The 17,991-nt window shown below is 44.9% G+C and overlaps 1 protein-coding gene across 2 annotated transcripts; it reads right to left on the bottom strand.

The window, feature by feature from the left end:
• Positions 1-8: 8 nt before the first annotated feature.
• Positions 9-17,610, bottom strand: mark1 (MAP/microtubule affinity-regulating kinase 1). 2 transcript variants are annotated; one of them, XM_051381279.1, is made up of 18 exons: positions 17,183-17,610; positions 12,558-12,761; positions 10,635-10,688; positions 10,312-10,360; positions 9,894-9,959; positions 9,727-9,797; positions 9,283-9,339; positions 9,041-9,175; positions 8,019-8,120; positions 7,552-7,671; positions 7,108-7,207; positions 6,515-6,627; positions 6,173-6,314; positions 5,962-6,095; positions 4,984-5,069; positions 4,756-4,905; positions 4,413-4,679; positions 9-3,660 (listed from the first exon to the last, which is right to left on the bottom strand). In XM_051381279.1, the coding sequence occupies exons 1-18, from the start codon at positions 17,207-17,209 to the stop codon at positions 3,318-3,320; spliced, it is 2,220 nt and encodes a 739-aa protein (XP_051237239.1). In that variant the 5' UTR covers positions 17,210-17,610; the 3' UTR covers positions 9-3,317. The 2 variants fall into 2 exon arrangements, with proteins under 2 accessions (XP_051237239.1, XP_051237238.1); XM_051381278.1 differs by having other exon boundaries at positions 17,159-17,609.
• Positions 17,611-17,991: the final 381 nt, after the last annotated feature.

The following is a 17,991-nucleotide window of genomic DNA, read 5'->3' as shown; positions in this document are numbered from 1 at the left end:
CTGAAATGTTTAATTTGTGTGATTTTTATTTAAAATGAATCCGTCATGGCTACACTGGACTTCTGCTACTTTCTTGTTGGTGACGCATCGGGGTCAGTCACCTGGTACAAGTTTCTATCTGAGAGCTGAGGTGAAGGCTATTTTCAAGTAAGAGGCTCAGATTTACAGTCTTTCCCTCGGGACATGAAGGCAACGCCAATATTCACACCTTCTAAACCAGAAATTCCACCGGGTGCGGCTTTATGACGTGGACCCCAGCGAGAGCATTTGAGGAGCGAAGCGTCTTCAGAGCGTCTTCCTGCCCAGCAGCATCGACTTGTGCAGTCTGCACGGAGGATTTTATGTTAAAAATTGAGCGGAACCTCTACGTCGTGATCTGCTCGGTGCTGCTCGACGAGGGTGGGTCGCAAAATAGATCACAATGTAAAAACAAACAAAACACAAAACCTCAAATTTTAAATGCGACATCAAAGACAGCTGCGCCCGGTGGAATTTGGGGTGACCTCTCTCATTTGTCTCCGCCAGAGGGGAAACGTTTGCATTGTTTGTTCCCTTCCTGGTTTTAAGTGCTACAACATACAGTACAAAGCGTTCTCGGGTTTCAGTAACGATGGAGAACCATTGCACGGTGAACCCTTGGGACCTCGACACTATTAGAGCAGAGCTGGTGAGATGCTCTACTGATGTACAGCCAAAAATTAGTGGGAACACAAGTCAAAATATACAGAAAAAGAAAAACCACAAACTGCTCATTTCCTCTGGCACCAGAAATACAAAGCAGTACACTGAGAAGGCATTGAGTGGTTGAGGTTGAGGAAACAACAAACAGGCTCAAAGGGCAATTTTAAAGGGAAAGTCTGGTGATTTTCTATATTTCTCTTCTTGAGACTCAAACTAACAGTGGACTAACAGGTAGTGTGTACGGAAGCCTGATACATCTCCTTCCTCAGTGCCACAGAGCCCCATTGTGTCAGAAACAGATCAATGAGACATATTCATTCATTTCTGCTGCCAACTGATGGCTGCTTTACTCCAAACTATTTGTTTGTATAAATCTCATTGTAGTGATTTTTGTTGGGACTGGGAACACCCAAACTGGGACGCCTGGTCACCGTACCAGAGGACCAAATGTAGATTCATCCGTCACTGAAAATAGTCCCAAACAAATGCACTATTTCTTCATGTTTGAGAGACGTAGAAAAAAATGACTTTATGTCTGTGAGATGTTTTTTAAAGATGTGTCCTCTGTAGGAACCAGTGGGCTTGGAGTTACAGATAAGCACAGGGATGGTAGTGATAAAGATAGAAAAACACCAGACTGGTCCTTTAAGTTTGAATGTGACAGGAAATAAAAAAAAACACAAGTTGCAGCTCTGGTTTTATCTCACTGCTAAAAGTTTTGAGAAATAAGACAAAAATAAATTCCAGTAGGGGAAAACAAACAAAGAATGTACACAGTGTAGACCAAATAAAAACTGTACACAAACTAATCTATACTATACCTGCACAGATTCACCTGGACAGATATCGTTTCATACCGCAACAATAAGTCAGCAAAGAATAAAATAAAAACACATTCGGTTCTGTCAGCTGTAAATGTGTAAAAAGATTTAAGGAGCTTTACAGTTTGTGTTTGAACCACCTGAAACAGTTGTTGAGTACTGACATCATTCCCAAGAGCTCCAGTATTATTGCAATATCAACATCAGCCAGCAGGGGGAGTAAAAGGGCTCGCTGCTTCAGGAGGTCAGAGGTCACAGGCATCATGTTTCACTACTTGATTGTTCATCATACACCGTGACTCATTACCTCCACTGGGAGCTGTGCAGCTTTTTTGGAGTAAAAAAAATGAAATTGAAACAGTTTCAACTTGAGCAAATATATCTTGTCCTCAGTGGGCTGTCTTCACGTCTTAGCACTGAATTTATGCAATGGCACCGCAGCAGACTGTCACACATTGACTGTTGATCCAGACTGAAGCCACATTGTTACCATCCACTGTTTAAATTTTGGTGCTTTTTAACTCTAGATTTGAACCGGATGATTCCCTGATTTTGAATCAGAGAAACAAGCTGAGCTAACGTTAGCAGCAGCTCGGCTCGCAGCCCCTCCGGGACGTCCTTTGTCTGTCCAACAGTGTGGGAGAAGCAGTGATTGTTAAGGTGGAACTGCTTTATTCAGTGTGTTTAAGGTGGAACTGCTTTATTCAGTGTGTTTAGTGGTTTTAATCAGCGGGTCTGTTTGTGTTGGAGAGGAGGAGACCTCTGTGGATCATTGGGCTCCCGGTAGAAACCTCCTGAACCATGAACACTGAAGGAATCCTAACCGGGAGAAGCTGACTGCAATGACACCAATGGTGGTGAAGACAACAACTCCCATGATCCCACGCTGCTTCACCACCTCATCAAATTTCATCTTTTGTTGTTTTGATGTGAGAGTCCCCCTAGTGGCAGAAATTACAGACTGTATGTTTAAGATGAACAATTAAGCTAACTGGCTAGCAAGCAAACTAGCTTGGAGATTGAGGCAACAAATTGAACACATTTTACACCATCGTGAAGCAATGAGCAGGTTAATGTTTGATGAATATTGTAGCTACATAATGCTACATAAGCTCGCTGTTGGAGCATTAGAGCTGCACAGGTAGAGCAGAGGTAATGTTTCACTGACTGTTTACTTGCACTCCATAGACCAGATTAGCAATTAGGTTAAAGCAAAACATTGGATAATATGCACTGGAATAATAGTATAAGTCAGTTTACATGCAGCTTGTTCATATTTCTCCCAACATATTGCTGCATACAGCTACTTTCTTATTCTGGCTTTCTTAAGCAAACTGATTAGTCCTCCCAAACATATACCTGTGCAAATCAGCTTTAATCCCCTCGACCTGATATCAAGTTTCCATGTCAGTGTTTCAAACTTACCTAGATTTTGTAAAATCTGAAGTGCATGTAAACAGTGATAAACCAACATAAAGTCAGTAGGTAGTGACAGACGGATTTTAATGTCTCACACTCACTAGGTGTCTGTTCTGGGTCGGTGGATCACTCAGGGACCACCACCGGCTGAATATCTGCGCCGTCACGCTTTAATATTTGGTTTTTAACTGGCAAACACTTAGTGATAACATTAAATAGTAAGTGTGTTGAGTATAATAAGGTGTATTTTCTCTGAGTCATACAGCAGTTAGCGAGGAGTAGTGCTGGACACCAAATGGCCGCCATCACTATGTGAGGCGTCATTCTGCGAAGACGAGGAGCAGAGATATTCTCCTCGCAGTGTTTGAAGATATTTTCAGAATAACTGGAAGTCGTTCACAGCCTGAGCTCATTGGCCACTTTGGAGGCGATGTTTTTGAAGGCGATTGACGTGCCTGAGATCCTTTTAAACCGCACGCCGTTGAGTGAGAGGCGGGGCAGCTTGCACACCTCGATCTCCCACTGGACCAGACTGTCCTGCCGGGCGTCGCCGTGCACGCAGAACAGCGAGTAGCGCTCGCGCTGCTCGTAGTCACAGTTGTTGGCGTCCAGGATCCTCCGGATCTCCTTCATCATGTCCCCGGGCTCCATGGAGGACGTGGTCTTCATGCTCCAGGTGAAGCGCAGGGAACGAGGCTTGGAGTCCCGGCCCTCGTCTTTGGGCTCACCTGATAAACTCCTGGAGGAAATAGACCCAACAAATTGACAGCATTAACAGATATTCATCCAGTCCAACCATGCTGCACTCTTTGTGTTTCCATTACCTGTTTAAACCACCTTCATTCTTATGGAAGCTGCTCAGTGGCGCATCAAGCCAGACAAATTTGACCAATTACCTGGATCGCCTGCATCATGCGGCTCACACTAGAGGCTGAGCTGCTCGCTTCCTGTTAAGCCCTCCACTAACTGGAATGGGGATACGATTATTTAGTTGTGCGGCTCTTCTAAACTTTCCAAATGTTATCTGACCGAATGGTTGAAATTATGACAGTGAAACAAGTCATTCCAAACGGTGTCGATGCTCAAAAACTGTATCCACTGTTTTACAATCACTTGTTTCACAATGCAACCTTATGGGAACAAGTCTTTTTGGATCAGTGTGCATCACGTGACACCACTGCTGTCATTACACGGTTCATCCGCTATGTCACACTGGCCTCAAAGGCCGGCACTCTTTCTGCAAGGCTTGGTTTAAACGTGGCGAGTTGTGCTGAGCTGCATCCAAGATTAACCATCTCTAGAGTCGGCCCAAAGCATTCAATTCCTCACATTTATAACCAATCGAGAACGCGGTATCTACCTTTCTATATCTGTGTATATCTGTATAAACCCAATACTGGAATGTTTGGCCAGTTCATGTGGAACCCCATCAAGTAAGTGACTTCAAATCAAAAACACTGGATCTGAAGGACTCCCTGAGCTTTTACTGACCTGCGTACAAACTTAGAGGTGATCTTGCCGATGAGGGAAGTAGAGGTGCCACGGCGTGGCGAAGCCAGCGATCCTGTGGCGTGCTGCGACAGGCTGGGTGAGGCCGGCGGGCCATTGTAGGTGGCGGGTCGCCGGTCTCTAAGCTGAGCGCCATGGAAGGTAGAGCGGCTGGAAGAACCGCGGGGGAAACGGGTTCGGTCAGGCGTTGCGCTGCTGCTGCTGGTGATGCTGAAGGCTGAGGGTGACGACGGAGGCTGCTGGGGGGAGCTGAGGTGGGGGAGAGGGGGATGTTAACAGAGCATTAAAGCTTTAGGAGAAAGAAAGTGGCGGTCCTCTGACTCACCTCTGATACTCTACGTTGTCATCGATGGGGGGCAGGCAGGACTTCATGGGATGTCCCGACGCTGACATGGACTTGACATGACGGGGGCGCGTGGAGGAGACAGTTGCTCCCGGCGATGGGGAGGGGGATGCTGCAGGTACCTCAGGTAGACTGAAACAGAAATGGATTAGTTATTGATTTGGAGAGTAACAACCTGTGATGAATGAATACTCCCAGAATTCTTCTCACCTGCTGTCCTTCCCGTTGGGAACAGCAGCCGAGTGGCGCTCAGTACTCGTCCTCTCATTAACGTATGTGTTCCTCCGAGTTATGCTCTGTAACACAGCAGCAGCAACAAGTCAAAAAACAGAAGTGCCGGGACTCTGTACTGGTACCTCGTGTTGGCCATTTCATCAATAAAATGCAACTGTAGCAAGTAACTCACTTTCACTGTCCTCATCCATATTTAAAGATGCTACAAGTTATATCCAGCTATAAAAAGAGCTTTAGAAGCCAGCTGTAGATGCAGCGGCTGGAAGCTCCTTTTAAACTGCTGGAAAGAATATGCCAACCTTCCGGTAATATTAAACAGCTTCGGCTTTCCCTCTTTGAGAGTCCAACAAAGGCTCCGTAAACACGTCGGCATATTCATGAGATATTTATGGGTGATTGTGGGAGGACACTGGGAGAAATGGACTGCAAAATAAACTCGTAGTGGAACTTTGAGTTGGATTATTTCTGTTTTTGGATTTCTGGGTTATTTTGTCAAAATCTTGAAAAAGATAACTTCGATTTTGACTTTTGTGTTTGTGTTAAGGGCAGTTTGATTAAAAACCTTTTAAGGAGAGAGACCTGGCTGGCACCTCTAACTAAATATAATGTAAAAATTAGAAGCAGCAGGTCAAACTGTTGGTGTGCTCTGCATGCTTTTATAGATCGGAATCTGGCGTAGGTTGATCTATCAACACTGAGGTTTATGAAGTGTACGATGAAGTGAGGGCCAGGTGTACGAAATGTACAAATAACGTTGCTAATTACAGTCTGAAGGTCCTCTGGGTGCCTGAAGGTGTCCAACAGTGAGCAGATTCATACTCATCTGTCCATATGGAAGAGGTGGAGGTGAGAAAGTGTTGATTCTATATGTGTGTGCTGTTTGACCTTTAACCCTGACGGAAACATGGGATCCATACCAGGACCTGGTTTAAACCAGAATCTGAATACTCTCACCCCCGAGGCTGTGGCTGACCTCCTGCGGTCTGGAGCTCCCATTGGTGAAGCCGGCTCTTCCTTCCTGTCGCTCTCCACACTGTTGGCGTGGGAACGCTTGGTGTAGGAGACAGGTGGGGGAATAGAGGGTGCCACTAAGAAACAAGACAGAGGGCATTCAAAGACTTTCTCCTGATATGTGAGTGTAAATGCTGCGTGGACAGAAACTCACCGTGGTCACTGAAACGCCGCTGCTTCTGATTGGCTGATACATTGCGAGGGTGGGCGGGGGACTGACCGGAGCCGTTGAGCTCGCTGCTAGGTCGTGTCCTCTGAAGCAGGTTACTGCTGGACAAAGATGCACTGCCTTCAAACTGGTGGAGAGAGACACAACAGAGGGGGTTTCGGTGGATTCTGGTGAGATGAGGACAAATCCTCAGTCGACGGAGCTAGGCTAGCAGTTTCCCCTTGGTTTAAGTTTTTGTGCTAAGCTAGGCTAAACACATCCTGATCTGTACTAGACTGAGAGATGAATCTGATACCTTAGAAATCAAGAGGATTTCAGTGAACAAACCTCAGCAGGTTTCCTCCCCAGCAGCAGGTATATTGCCGTCACCTCGTTGTACTTCGGACCGTCCAGCGCCTTCATCACTTCCTCCTGAGGGAATCCCATCGCCCCCATCAGCTCTGATTGGTCAGAAAACACACAGCATGCTCAGCGTTGGTTGGTGCAGAAACAAGACTTAAAGGGCCGTCCACAGCGAGAACGATGGCGACGTGAGCGACCGCACTAATCAACGGTGACTCGTCGCCACTGTCGTTATAGTTCTGGCGTGGACTGACCCATGGACAACGACATACACTCCCCTGAGGCTTAACTTTGAGACATTTAGGAGGGAACTGTAAAAAAATATTTTGTCTTTTTTCTTATTTATATAGCACCTTTTCAAACCAGAGTTCAAAGTGGTCTACCAGATAAAGCAAAGTGATGAGCCATGAAATGTGATTAAATATAATAAACAATAAAAGTACCATAATGAGAGCAGAATAGAAGCCATACAAATCAAATAAAATGGAAGAGGGTGCATGTGTGTGATGGTGTGAGTGTGTGCGATGGGGTTAGTGTGTGTTAGTGTGTGTTAGTGTGTGTGTGTGTGTGTGTCTGACCGATGCGTTTGACGTCGTTAAAGTCTTGTTCTGGTTCGTTGTATGACTTCAGTTCTTTGTCCTCGTAGCCGACATTCATCCATCGATCCTTCATGATTTGCTGAGAAACAGACAAACAACATGAACAACTGGGAGCGCTGATACAGAAACGGAGATACCTCATTGGCCGCTGCTGTGTGCCGCCGCTATGCGTCTGCACGGCCGCCATATTGGAGGTCGGTCAGTTAGTTCGCATACTGAGAGGTTCAGACTGTAATCGACTGTAACTCGCTTCATTCTGAACACACCGTTGTAGAGTTTGGTTTGTTAGTGACTGGGGGCGGATCCCCCTCCTTCCTTGTCTTTTTTTTTAATAGAATTTTATCATTTTGTGAAGCATGTTGTCACACTGTTAAGAAAAGATAAATAAAGTTATTATCATCATTATTATTAATATCACTTTACCTGCAGACTGCCTCGTTTTCCCGGGTTGAGCACCAGCAGTTTCTTCAGCAGGTTCTCACAGTCGGTCGACATGTAGAAAGGAATCCGGTACTTTCCTCTGAGAACACGCTCCCTCAGCTCCTACACACACACACACACACACACACACACACACACACACACACACACACACACACACACACACACACACACACACACACACACACACACACACACACACACACACACACACACACACACACACACACACACACACACACACAGGGAATATTTGGGGGTTTAAATTGGATTTATCAACTATTTTCTTTGATTATTTGAGCAGATTAACTGATAATCTACCGATAACAGACATAAAGACTCTCTGGACGTTGACTTTGAGTCCAAACACTTCCAACCACTTGTGACGGTAGATGTAGTTTTACATTATTGACAGGTGTTTCTGTTATTTCGTCCACGCTCTGACGTACCTTTAGGTTCTGTCCATCGAAGGGCAGCGAGCCGCTGACCAGCGTGTACAGGATCACTCCCAGGCTCCAGACGTCCACCTCCGGCCCGTCGTACTTCTTCCCCTGCAGGGTTACAAAACTACATTACCCAGCAGCCCACTGCTTCATAACACACTGACACACACAGTTTACAGAGCGAATACAGTTTTATCACTTCTTTCATTTTAACAATTACAGAGAATTTAAACTCTTCCCGTCACTCTTTATTTATTACATACAACATTTAACAGAAGGAAGAACAGAAAACAAGACAAAAAAATATTTAAATGAAATGAACAATAAACTTATACACAAACTCAGTGAATAAATCCTCATAAACAAATTAAATCTGACATGTTGGAAAAGGAGGAAGTACCGTAAAACTTCTAATATTTACTTCGATCATTGAGCTCTCGTTGCCTTTATGTGCTTTGATTCCTTGAGCACAGACTCTTTTCTCTCTTCACTCTCTCTGACACTTGAACATCATCGTCGTTTTACTGCAACCAGCGTACAGACAGTGAGTAGTGGACTTCACATGATAATGTTTAGACTCGGATTCATTTGAATGAAATCCTTTGATTCTTTGGATGGTGGACCCTTACGGACTATAAAGGAGTATAAATGATGGAGGAACAGACACAGACCGTACGGTACGGTATGACCTCTTCAGAGGTCGGGAGTCTGCACTTTGTTCCCCTCTCTCTGTAAATCTGAAGGAATTATACTCTAGTGTTTTATAGGGTACACACTTATTTACCAGCATCAAAACAGGAAGGCAGCGGTAAAGTAGTAAAGCCCGCCTACTGCTTGCTTTGATTGGCTGTCGGGCCAAGAGTGACATTGATGAATGCCATGACTCCAAGCTTTGGTTGGGAATATCAGCTCTAGACGAGCAGTACCACAGGAAAACAATTGTTCCAGTCACTGCTGTATCCCACCAATCATCCGTGTGAAATTCTGTCATAATTATCCAAACAATTCTTGGTGGCGGACAGACTGACCTGGAAGAGTTCGGGAGCAGCGTACGGAGGAGATCCACAGAACGTGTCCAGCTTATTGCCCAGCGTGAACTCATTGCTGAAGCCAAAGTCGGCTATTTTAATGTTCATGTCGGCGTCCAGCAGCAGGTTCTCCGCCTGAGACACAGACAAGACACTTCACTGGTTTTACTGTTATCATGTATCATGTTCACATGTTTGTGGACAGTAACGTCAGACAGGGATACCGGTGTGTCTCTGTGTACCTTGAGGTCTCGGTGTACTATCCTCTTCTGGTGACAGTACTCCACTGCTGACACAATCTGACACAAACAGCACACAGGAAATCAGTAAAAATAGACACAGAATATAGTAATAAAAGCTGTTCTCACCAGTGAGGCCTTCAGAAGGAATTCAGTGAAAACACTGGAGTGGCTCAAACCAGCAGTAGCCCGCAGTTTGTTAGCCACTGCGCTAATGGACCATAATGAAACTGATGTGTTTCATCAGCGGTTACACTAATGCAGACTGTGGGTTGGGGGGGTGTTGTTGTCTGACCCCTACATGGAGGATGAGCATCCTGGAGCTGCTCGACAGACACAATACTACAGGGCATTATGGGAAAACATCTGCAAAGCTTTTGCTGCTCGCAACTAGAAGACAAGGATTATGGGATATTGAGGACCAGATAGTCTCGGAGATCATCTCACCTGGCGAAACTTGGCTCTTGCCTCCTTCTCCTTCATTCGTCCGTGAGCAACCAGGTAGTCAAAGACTTCACCTTGAACACAGACAGACAGACGTCACTACTCATGCAGTCAGAGGTGGAAGTGTTCCTGCTGACAGACAGGTGGACAGACAGGTGACCTGGTCTTACCTCCGCTGGCGTATTCCATCACCAGGTACAGAGTTTTCTCTGTCTCGATCACCTCAAACAGCTTCACTGAAAAACAGCAGGAGAAATATATTACCGCTGCCAAATACTGAGCTCCACTGCTGCCAAATACTGAGCTCCAGTGCTGCCAAATACTGAGCTCCACTGCTGCCAAATACTGAGCTCCACTGCTGCCAAATACTGAGCTCCACTGCTGCCAAATACTGAGCTCTGAACTCTCTGACTGCCAAACACTGAACTCTATTACTGCCGAATATTGAGCTCTATATTTTATATATTTTATTTCTATCATTCCTTTCATCAGATGGTGACATTATCTGTTGTCTCTTTGGTAGTAATCCCTCTGATGAATCAGGTGAAAGACAAAGGAGAGGAAGAGGAGGATAAAGTGCAGACTCACCGATGTTCGGGTGGTTGAGGATCTTCATCACACTGACCTCCCTGAAGAGCTGAAGAGACACAGACTTTCAGAGACTTCATCGTTCATCATCTCAACATCTGCACAGTTTATGATGTAATATTGTCATGAACACATTTTCACAGAGAGGAACTCTATGGATCATTATTTGGTCTGACCGGTGTCCACTGTGACTTGGTGAAGAGCACAAATCACATGGAATCTGATCTGTGCCACTTCCAATTCTAAAATCCCAAAGAAAGTGATGTGGAGCATCAACAGACAGAGGTCAGAGGTTAGAGGTTAGAGGTCAGAGGTCAGCGTACCTTCTGCAGACTGGTGGGGTTCAGCTGAGTTTTGTCAATGATCTTGATGGCGACCTGCCGGAAGAGACGACACAGAAACATCAAAACTCCCAGGTTGATAACCACATTTAACTCTGGCCGGGTTGTGTTGGACCTCTATATGATGACACTGAATCAGAATCAGGCTAAAGCTAACAGGTCCCAGGTTATGGTATCATGCTAACAGAATGAGGCTAAAGCTAACAGGTCCCAGGTTATGGTATCATGCTAACAGAATGAGGCTAAAGCTAACAGGTCCCAGGTTATGATATGATGCTAACGGACTGAGCCGAGCTGCTGCTAACGTTAGCTCAGCTTGTTTCTCTGATAACTTAAGATCCAGACGTCCGATGACTAAAATCCTTCATCCGGTTCAAATCTAGAGTTAAAAAGCACCAAGATCTAAACAGTGGATGGTAACAATGTGGCTTCAGACTGGATCAACAGTCAATGTACGTAGACGTTCAATCTGTAATTTAACATGTACGCTGAGTTGGTATCAAACACACAGAACAGAACTGAAATACAAACAGTGTTAAATGCACAGAAGAATTCATACAAAGATTGACTGACTGCAGACCGATTGAAAAGTGCTTTGTGGGAAAAAACTGAGTCAGCAGGATAAAGGCTCAGAGTTGTGTTCAGGCTCGAGTCCAAAAAATGCTTTAAAGATGATCAATGAGATTAAAATCGACTGCAGCAGAGACGCGTGGAAACACAGGACATCGGCTGGCAGAAGAATGTGGAGAGCTGGAAACCTCCTGCACAGTCTGACGTCTCCAGAGAGGGACAGCAGCTGATTGGACGGCTCCTCTCAGAAAACGAACCTTAAAATAAAACATCTCACACACACACACACACACACACCGTTTGATCTTCTAACCAATCAGCTCGGAGCTGCTGACGTCCGCAGCATCAATTATTCATTCTGAAGCCGCCGCGAGTGGCTACGTTTCAGATTTATCCCTCTGACTGAGGAAAGGATGAGGAAGGGTCTCAAGCTGGGTTCAAAAGTGACTCGTTCAAAATATGAGACAAATAAAAGCAGCAATAATCCTGCACTGTCCCATCACCAACACTTTACAATAAGGGACGCAAAGGTCTGAGTAGTTACCAGGAAACAAATTAAATTCTTTTGATTCAAATTTTATAGCATAGCTAATGATTAAAGTCTCCATGAAGTCAGCATTGAGGTTTATGTGTTTTTTATCTAATTTGTCTTTGTGCTGTACGTCTCCTGTCCTGCAGTATGTGTCCGACAATTACAGGTTCTAGTTATTTTCAGGTGTTCTTAAAGGTATTTTCTTTATAATCAATATAAAGTAGTTGATGACTCATCCTGCAGTCGGGGGCGTGTACTAATGCTGGGTCCAATTAAACGCTTCCTCTCTTATGACGCTGTTGGACAGAGCGGAGAGGGCCGAGTGAGGCCTGATTACTGAACAAAAGAACCACTTACTTCATGATTATCTTTTTACTTACTCTTACTCTATTTGTGGCCCCTACATTTAAGCATTAATATTATCGATGTGTGACTATTGGCAGAGGAGTGACTGGATATCTGTGAAATTACAGTTTTTATGAATGGGGTCTGGCGGCTTTGAACAGACTGATATAACAGGAGCTTACTCTTTGACAAACAGTTTGTCTCTGTATCTGGATCCTTTCCATAATCTGAGCCCATCAGTGGTAAAAACAACTTTGAGTGGATGTACAGCCCAGATTGAAAAATAGTGAAATTATCCTTCAAATGCCTTATTTAGCTCAATGATCGGTCTCTGCTACATCGCCACCTGCTGACCGATAAGCAGTCAAACTATAATAACTGACTTCCTGTTCTAACAGCGCCTTATTGACCGGTAAAAGTCTTCCCGCTTGAGTCTAAAGCCTGCGTTGTGTTCTCACCTCTCGGCCGGTCAGTGTGTGTCTGGCCAGTTTGACTTTGGCGAAGTTGCCCTTGCCGATGGTCTTTAACAGGCGGTAGTTGCCGACGTGCGGCTGTTCGTCTGTGGCTGACGTCACAGAGCTGCGACATGGCGGCAGACTGTGGCGGCTGGATGATTTAGTGGGTGGGATCGGGGGTTCGGGGAGGCCGTCTGAAGTCTTTGGCTGAAAGAGACAACATACATGAATAGATTCATTATGAATATTTCTGTCAGCATGTTAACTATCCAGCTTTACCCTGTGCAGGTACGTTGTGGCTCAGGGAAGACAAGATTGGATCTTTACTGTTTGGAATACACAAGAACGACCTTCTGACATAGCTGTTCTTTAGTCCGTTGTCAGCAAACCTTAAAAGATCCCATGAAGTCAAAATGGATGTTAAAGTGTTTTTATCTCATATGTCTTGTTCTATACATCTCCTGTCTTCCAATATCTGTCCCAAAAAGGCCACAAAGTCATTGTTTAGGTATTTTCAGGTGTTCTTAATGGTATGTAATGGGAGGACGTGATGTTGGGGTTCCTCTGAGGACAAACCAAAATAGAGTTGATATGATCAGGTATGATGATCAAGGAACACTATTTGCTTTGTTTCTGAGAGTTACACCTTCAGATTGATTCCACTCTCATGTCTGTGCTGTGAATGTGACGCTACGGTCAGCTGCTGGTTGGCTGTTTCTTTAATCAGTACAAAAAGAGAAATTCATTATTTTATGGGGGTTACATGGCGGACTGTCACTGTGGTTTCAGTCCAGGACAATAATGACGGAGTGAACTGTATTATCTGCTGCCAGAGGAACCAGAGCTGACAGAAACCAGTCTGACAGCGTCTGAACCAGCTGGAGGAGTCGACACTGAGGAGACAAACACCTCTACTGTTACACCATGACATCACACGGCACCGCTGCTGACACTCAACACCGACCGAACAACAGCCAGTTACAGTGAGTCACATTCGCTCTGGAACAACGGGCCGTTCTGCTGCTAAAGGACCACACTATGTGTCCCACTGAAATTCATCAGTGCATCTTCACTAGGCCTGGGTTTCGGTTCCTGAATTTTATAATACCAATTTTATAAAAACTAATTTTAACAAAAGAAAATTACTTCACGGTACAATTACTCTGCTGTTTAAAGGTCTGGGAAGTGAAGAGACTGATGGAACATCAGTATAAAAACTACAAATAAAAATAACATGAATAACAAACAGTCAGCCTAATTCCAAAGATGAAAAAAGACACCTCAAAGCGCTTTTACACTACATGCCACATTCACCCTTTCACACACATTCACTCAGTGATGGCAAAGTCCATCGAACAGAAACTAATCATACACACTCACACACATGGCATCGGAAGCAATTTGGGGTTCATACTTCGACATGTGGCACCAGGAGCCGGGGATCGAACCCACAACCTTCCGATTAAGGAACGGCCCGCTCTGCCTCTGAGCCACAGCCGCCTCCACATGTCTGTGTGCCCGGGCGATGTTTGTATGACAATGTTTGTTTTGTATGGAAATCCAGCTTACTTTCTCTGTGCTAAAGAGCAGCTCCTGGTCTGAGCACGCCATGTCTACTGTCAGAAACACCTCGCCGCCATGTTGGCGAGGAGAGGACGCACTGGGGCTTTCGTCTTGGTGGACGATGGCGTGAACAGACTCACCAAGGGTCGCAAACTTAAACCCACTCGGGGTCACTGCTGGTATTGTGATCTCCTCAATGTTCCACAAGAAAGCACAATATTCTGAATATTTCCACTACTAACATCATACTTAGGAAAATAAAAAAGCAGACAGAAGTTTCTATCTATTTTCATATCCTCATTGTTGTTCAAAACAACAAATGAATGAATTGAGCTGGGATTTTCCACTTATCCTGGACTATATTGATATTATGCAGATTGAAATGAAACTGGACGGTGACACAGCTAATGAGCTACGCTAGCTTCATCTGCTTTGGACTCTCTGTTAGCTCAAAGCTCAGCTCTATTGCTGTCATCCAACGGCGCAAGTCAGAGGTCAAAGTTCATCAAAGTTGCAGATTTTGACTACAGGTGAACAGATAGTTGGTTGGCTCCTGTCTGTCCTCACTGCCTGCTGTCTGAATGCGACCGGCTCCTCCTCAGAGGAGAACAGAGCAGCAGTTTAAAACAGGAACTGCTTTATTGATGGCTCAGGTTACAGATTACAGCAGCTGCAGAGGTCTGCCTGTGGTTGGTTGGTTCCAGCTCGGAGGCAGAGTCAGACGGGAGCGCAGAGACAGTGTCCTGTTGGTTCAAACGTCTAACGTTCAAACAACAGGACACACTGTGATTTCTCTTTAGGGTCATTTCTAAGTTTGACAACAAAGGAACTTGAATCTCTTGAATATGGAGCCTGAAACAGACCTTGATGATTAACTAGCATTGGTTAGCCACTGTGCTAACCAGGATGTGTCAGGAGGATTGTTATCCTGCCAGTGTGTCTTTGACCCCGACAGCGAGGTCAGAGGTCAGAGGTCAGGGTGTGGTGGGGACTCTGTGTCAGCGTCTCTTCAGCAGGGTGGAGGTGGCTTCTCTGTGTGGCTTCATGTTGGGCGGGTGGGTGGAGGGGGTTTCCACCCCCACTGGGGGAATCCCATAGTAAGCCTATCCGTTGCCATGGTGACAGAGAAAGCCTCCAGCAGCTGATTTCACAGTGATTCACCAAGTGAGACGCTCAGTGTCTCTTTATACTCCCACTGTGATGGACTGCACACCGACACAGTGACCGGGGTCAAAGGTCACGCCACGCACCGGGGGAGGGGGTTGAAGAGTTTTCACACAGATCACATGACGACATTTTAAATGTGACTTCTAGAAGACCGTGTGCTCCGGATATCACATGCTGCACTGTATTCTGGGAAAAATCAATCGTGAACAGACAGCAGGAGCCGGGAGGAGGCGGGAGGAGCCGGGAGGAGGCGGGAGGAGGCGGGAGGAGCGTCCGTACGTCGGGCAGGACTGAAGGGTAAAAGATTCAAAGACACAAAGACAACCACCACGTCGCCCCGCTGATCTTCAGTCCTCTATCTATAGCACAACCAACAGTGTCCCTCACTGTCCCCTCGTCCTCAGGCAGGTACAGTACAGTGAGCACTATACCCGCCTCCTCGCCCCCTCCTGCAGCACTGAACGGAGGGGATTACTCCTCCCACATTTAACCTGCACAAAACTGATGGTTGTAAGACGACAGAGACAAACATGGTCACATGTTCACTGACTCAGCTGAGTTTGAGTTAGCATTAAAAGCTAAAGCTAGCCAAAGGTTTTCAATCACACATGAGTCTGTCACTCACTCGGGTGTGTAAAAACAACCAGGTGGGTAGTTCAGGGTGACTGGGAGATTTGAGTGCTCTGGACAGAAACGTTTCAGTCTCTGTGTGCTAACAGCCAGTAAAGCACTGTGGAACTGGGACTATTTCTTCTGTAGAAGTAGTTCCAGTGTCTCTGTGGATTAAAGCATTAAGGTTTGTCCTGCTGCGGTCTCTACAATTACCTTCAAATCAATGAATCAAGTAGAATTGATTTTATTAGAGAGGAAATTAGGTTATATTGTATTTATCAACCACTAAAACACATCATTAAAAGGCTGTATGCATGTACACTGTAAAACAATCTGTAAACTTACAGGAAAATGTCCTTTTTTCAAATAAAAAGTCAAATACATTTTGTATAACGTAGATATTTACTGTTTATTTAATAGATTAAACTGTTCAATTCAAGTTTAATACTGTTTACACTTAACAGTAAATAAAGTATTAGTTGTGTAATTTTAATGTATTAGTTAGTGAACAGACAGATATGTTGTATAATGATGGAAGTTGAATAAATGTTGTTTATCAGTGTATAAGCATTGGTAAACTGTCCAAATACAGTTGTTATCAGTGTAAACAGCAATAATTACTGTAATCTCACAGATAATGACTTTTATTACACTTCTAGAACTTTTAACATTCACATTCAAATAATAACAATCCAATAATAACAGCACTCTGCTGTAAATGTAAGTCTGATTATTGTATTATAGCAGAGTTCACCTGGATTTATAGATCATTGTTTTACATTCAGTTCAGTTTGATTTGTAAAGCACTAATTCATTAAAAAAAAAAAAAAAAAGCAGCTAATAGCATAAAACACCCCAGTGTCCCACCAGGCTGTCAGAGTTGCATTGTGGGTAATGAGACAGTAAAAGATGATTCCTCGGGCCCTTTTTCTTTAACAGTCTTATAGGACTGACAACCATCGTAAGGCCCCCAGAGGTTCTCACAGAGATCTGGATAAAGGGGGGTCGGTAGGGGCCCACACCTGGGGGGCCCTTTAACAGCCTCCTCTCAGAGTTAAAGCAGTCTGCTGCCTCTGAGCAAGGCACTGACCTTCTGAAGCCCTAATCAATAATCAATAATAACGCCACTTTATCAGTGTCATTACAACCATTCAACTCCATTAATAACAGCCTGCGTTGTACCTTTACTCACAATCCATGACAAAAACGGCTCCATTAATAACACAATCAACTCCATCAATAATCAATAATCGAAGCATTACCTGTTCGGACTCTCTCTCGCTCACCGGGGTCAGAGGCATCCTGCCGGACATCTTCCTGCTTCCCTCCGCGGCTGTCTGCTCGCCTCAGTCCGGAAGAAGCATCTCCTCCGCCGGCTGCTCTACAGCATCTCTCCCCGAGAACCAGGCCACCTCAGCGGGGCTCAGCCGGGAGGCTCCGCCGGCCGGAGGGAGAGGGAGGCCGGGGCGGTGGCTACGGGAAGGCCCGGTGTTCGCGCTGGAGCGGGAGAGAGACCCGCATGGAGACAAAGAGAGAGAGAGAGAGAGGGGGAGAGAGAGGGAGAGAGAGAGCGGGAGATAGAAAGAGAGAGACAGAGAGAGAGGAAGAAAAGGAGGAAGACGGTGAGCAGAAAGAAGAGTGTAACAATGTTTCCCGCAGCTTCCGGTGGATTCTCGACTCAAACAGCAGCACTGCGCCTGAAAAAACCGTGACGTCAGAGCTCCTCCCCGTCATCATCATCTTCATCATCGTCATCCTAAAAATATCCCAGCATCCTCAGCTGCTTCCTCTGAAACACACCACGCTCTGGATGGGATTATAGTGATGTCACCCGGAAGTCTTTTATTTTGTAACGTTTGAGCCTTTTAACGGAAGCAAACAGTTAGAACTGTAAATTATATTATTACTTTATATATATATATATATATATATATATATATATATATATATACGGACTCATTTGTGTTTGTAGTGTGAAAAAAACTAGTAAAAAATGTTTTTTAACTTACAAAATTGAGTTTGTGTGACTTTCAATGTAAATCAATTCAACAGTTTTTCTGGTTTGTTTAGCGTATTATTTAATACCTAACCTGTG

This window comes from Dicentrarchus labrax, unplaced genomic scaffold (genome assembly GCF_905237075.1).
Source record: "Dicentrarchus labrax unplaced genomic scaffold, dlabrax2021, whole genome shotgun sequence".
Lineage (NCBI taxonomy): Eukaryota > Metazoa > Chordata > Actinopteri > Moronidae > Dicentrarchus > Dicentrarchus labrax.
The sequence above is the reverse complement of the archived record's forward strand: the minus strand, read 5'-3'. Positions and strand labels throughout refer to the sequence as shown.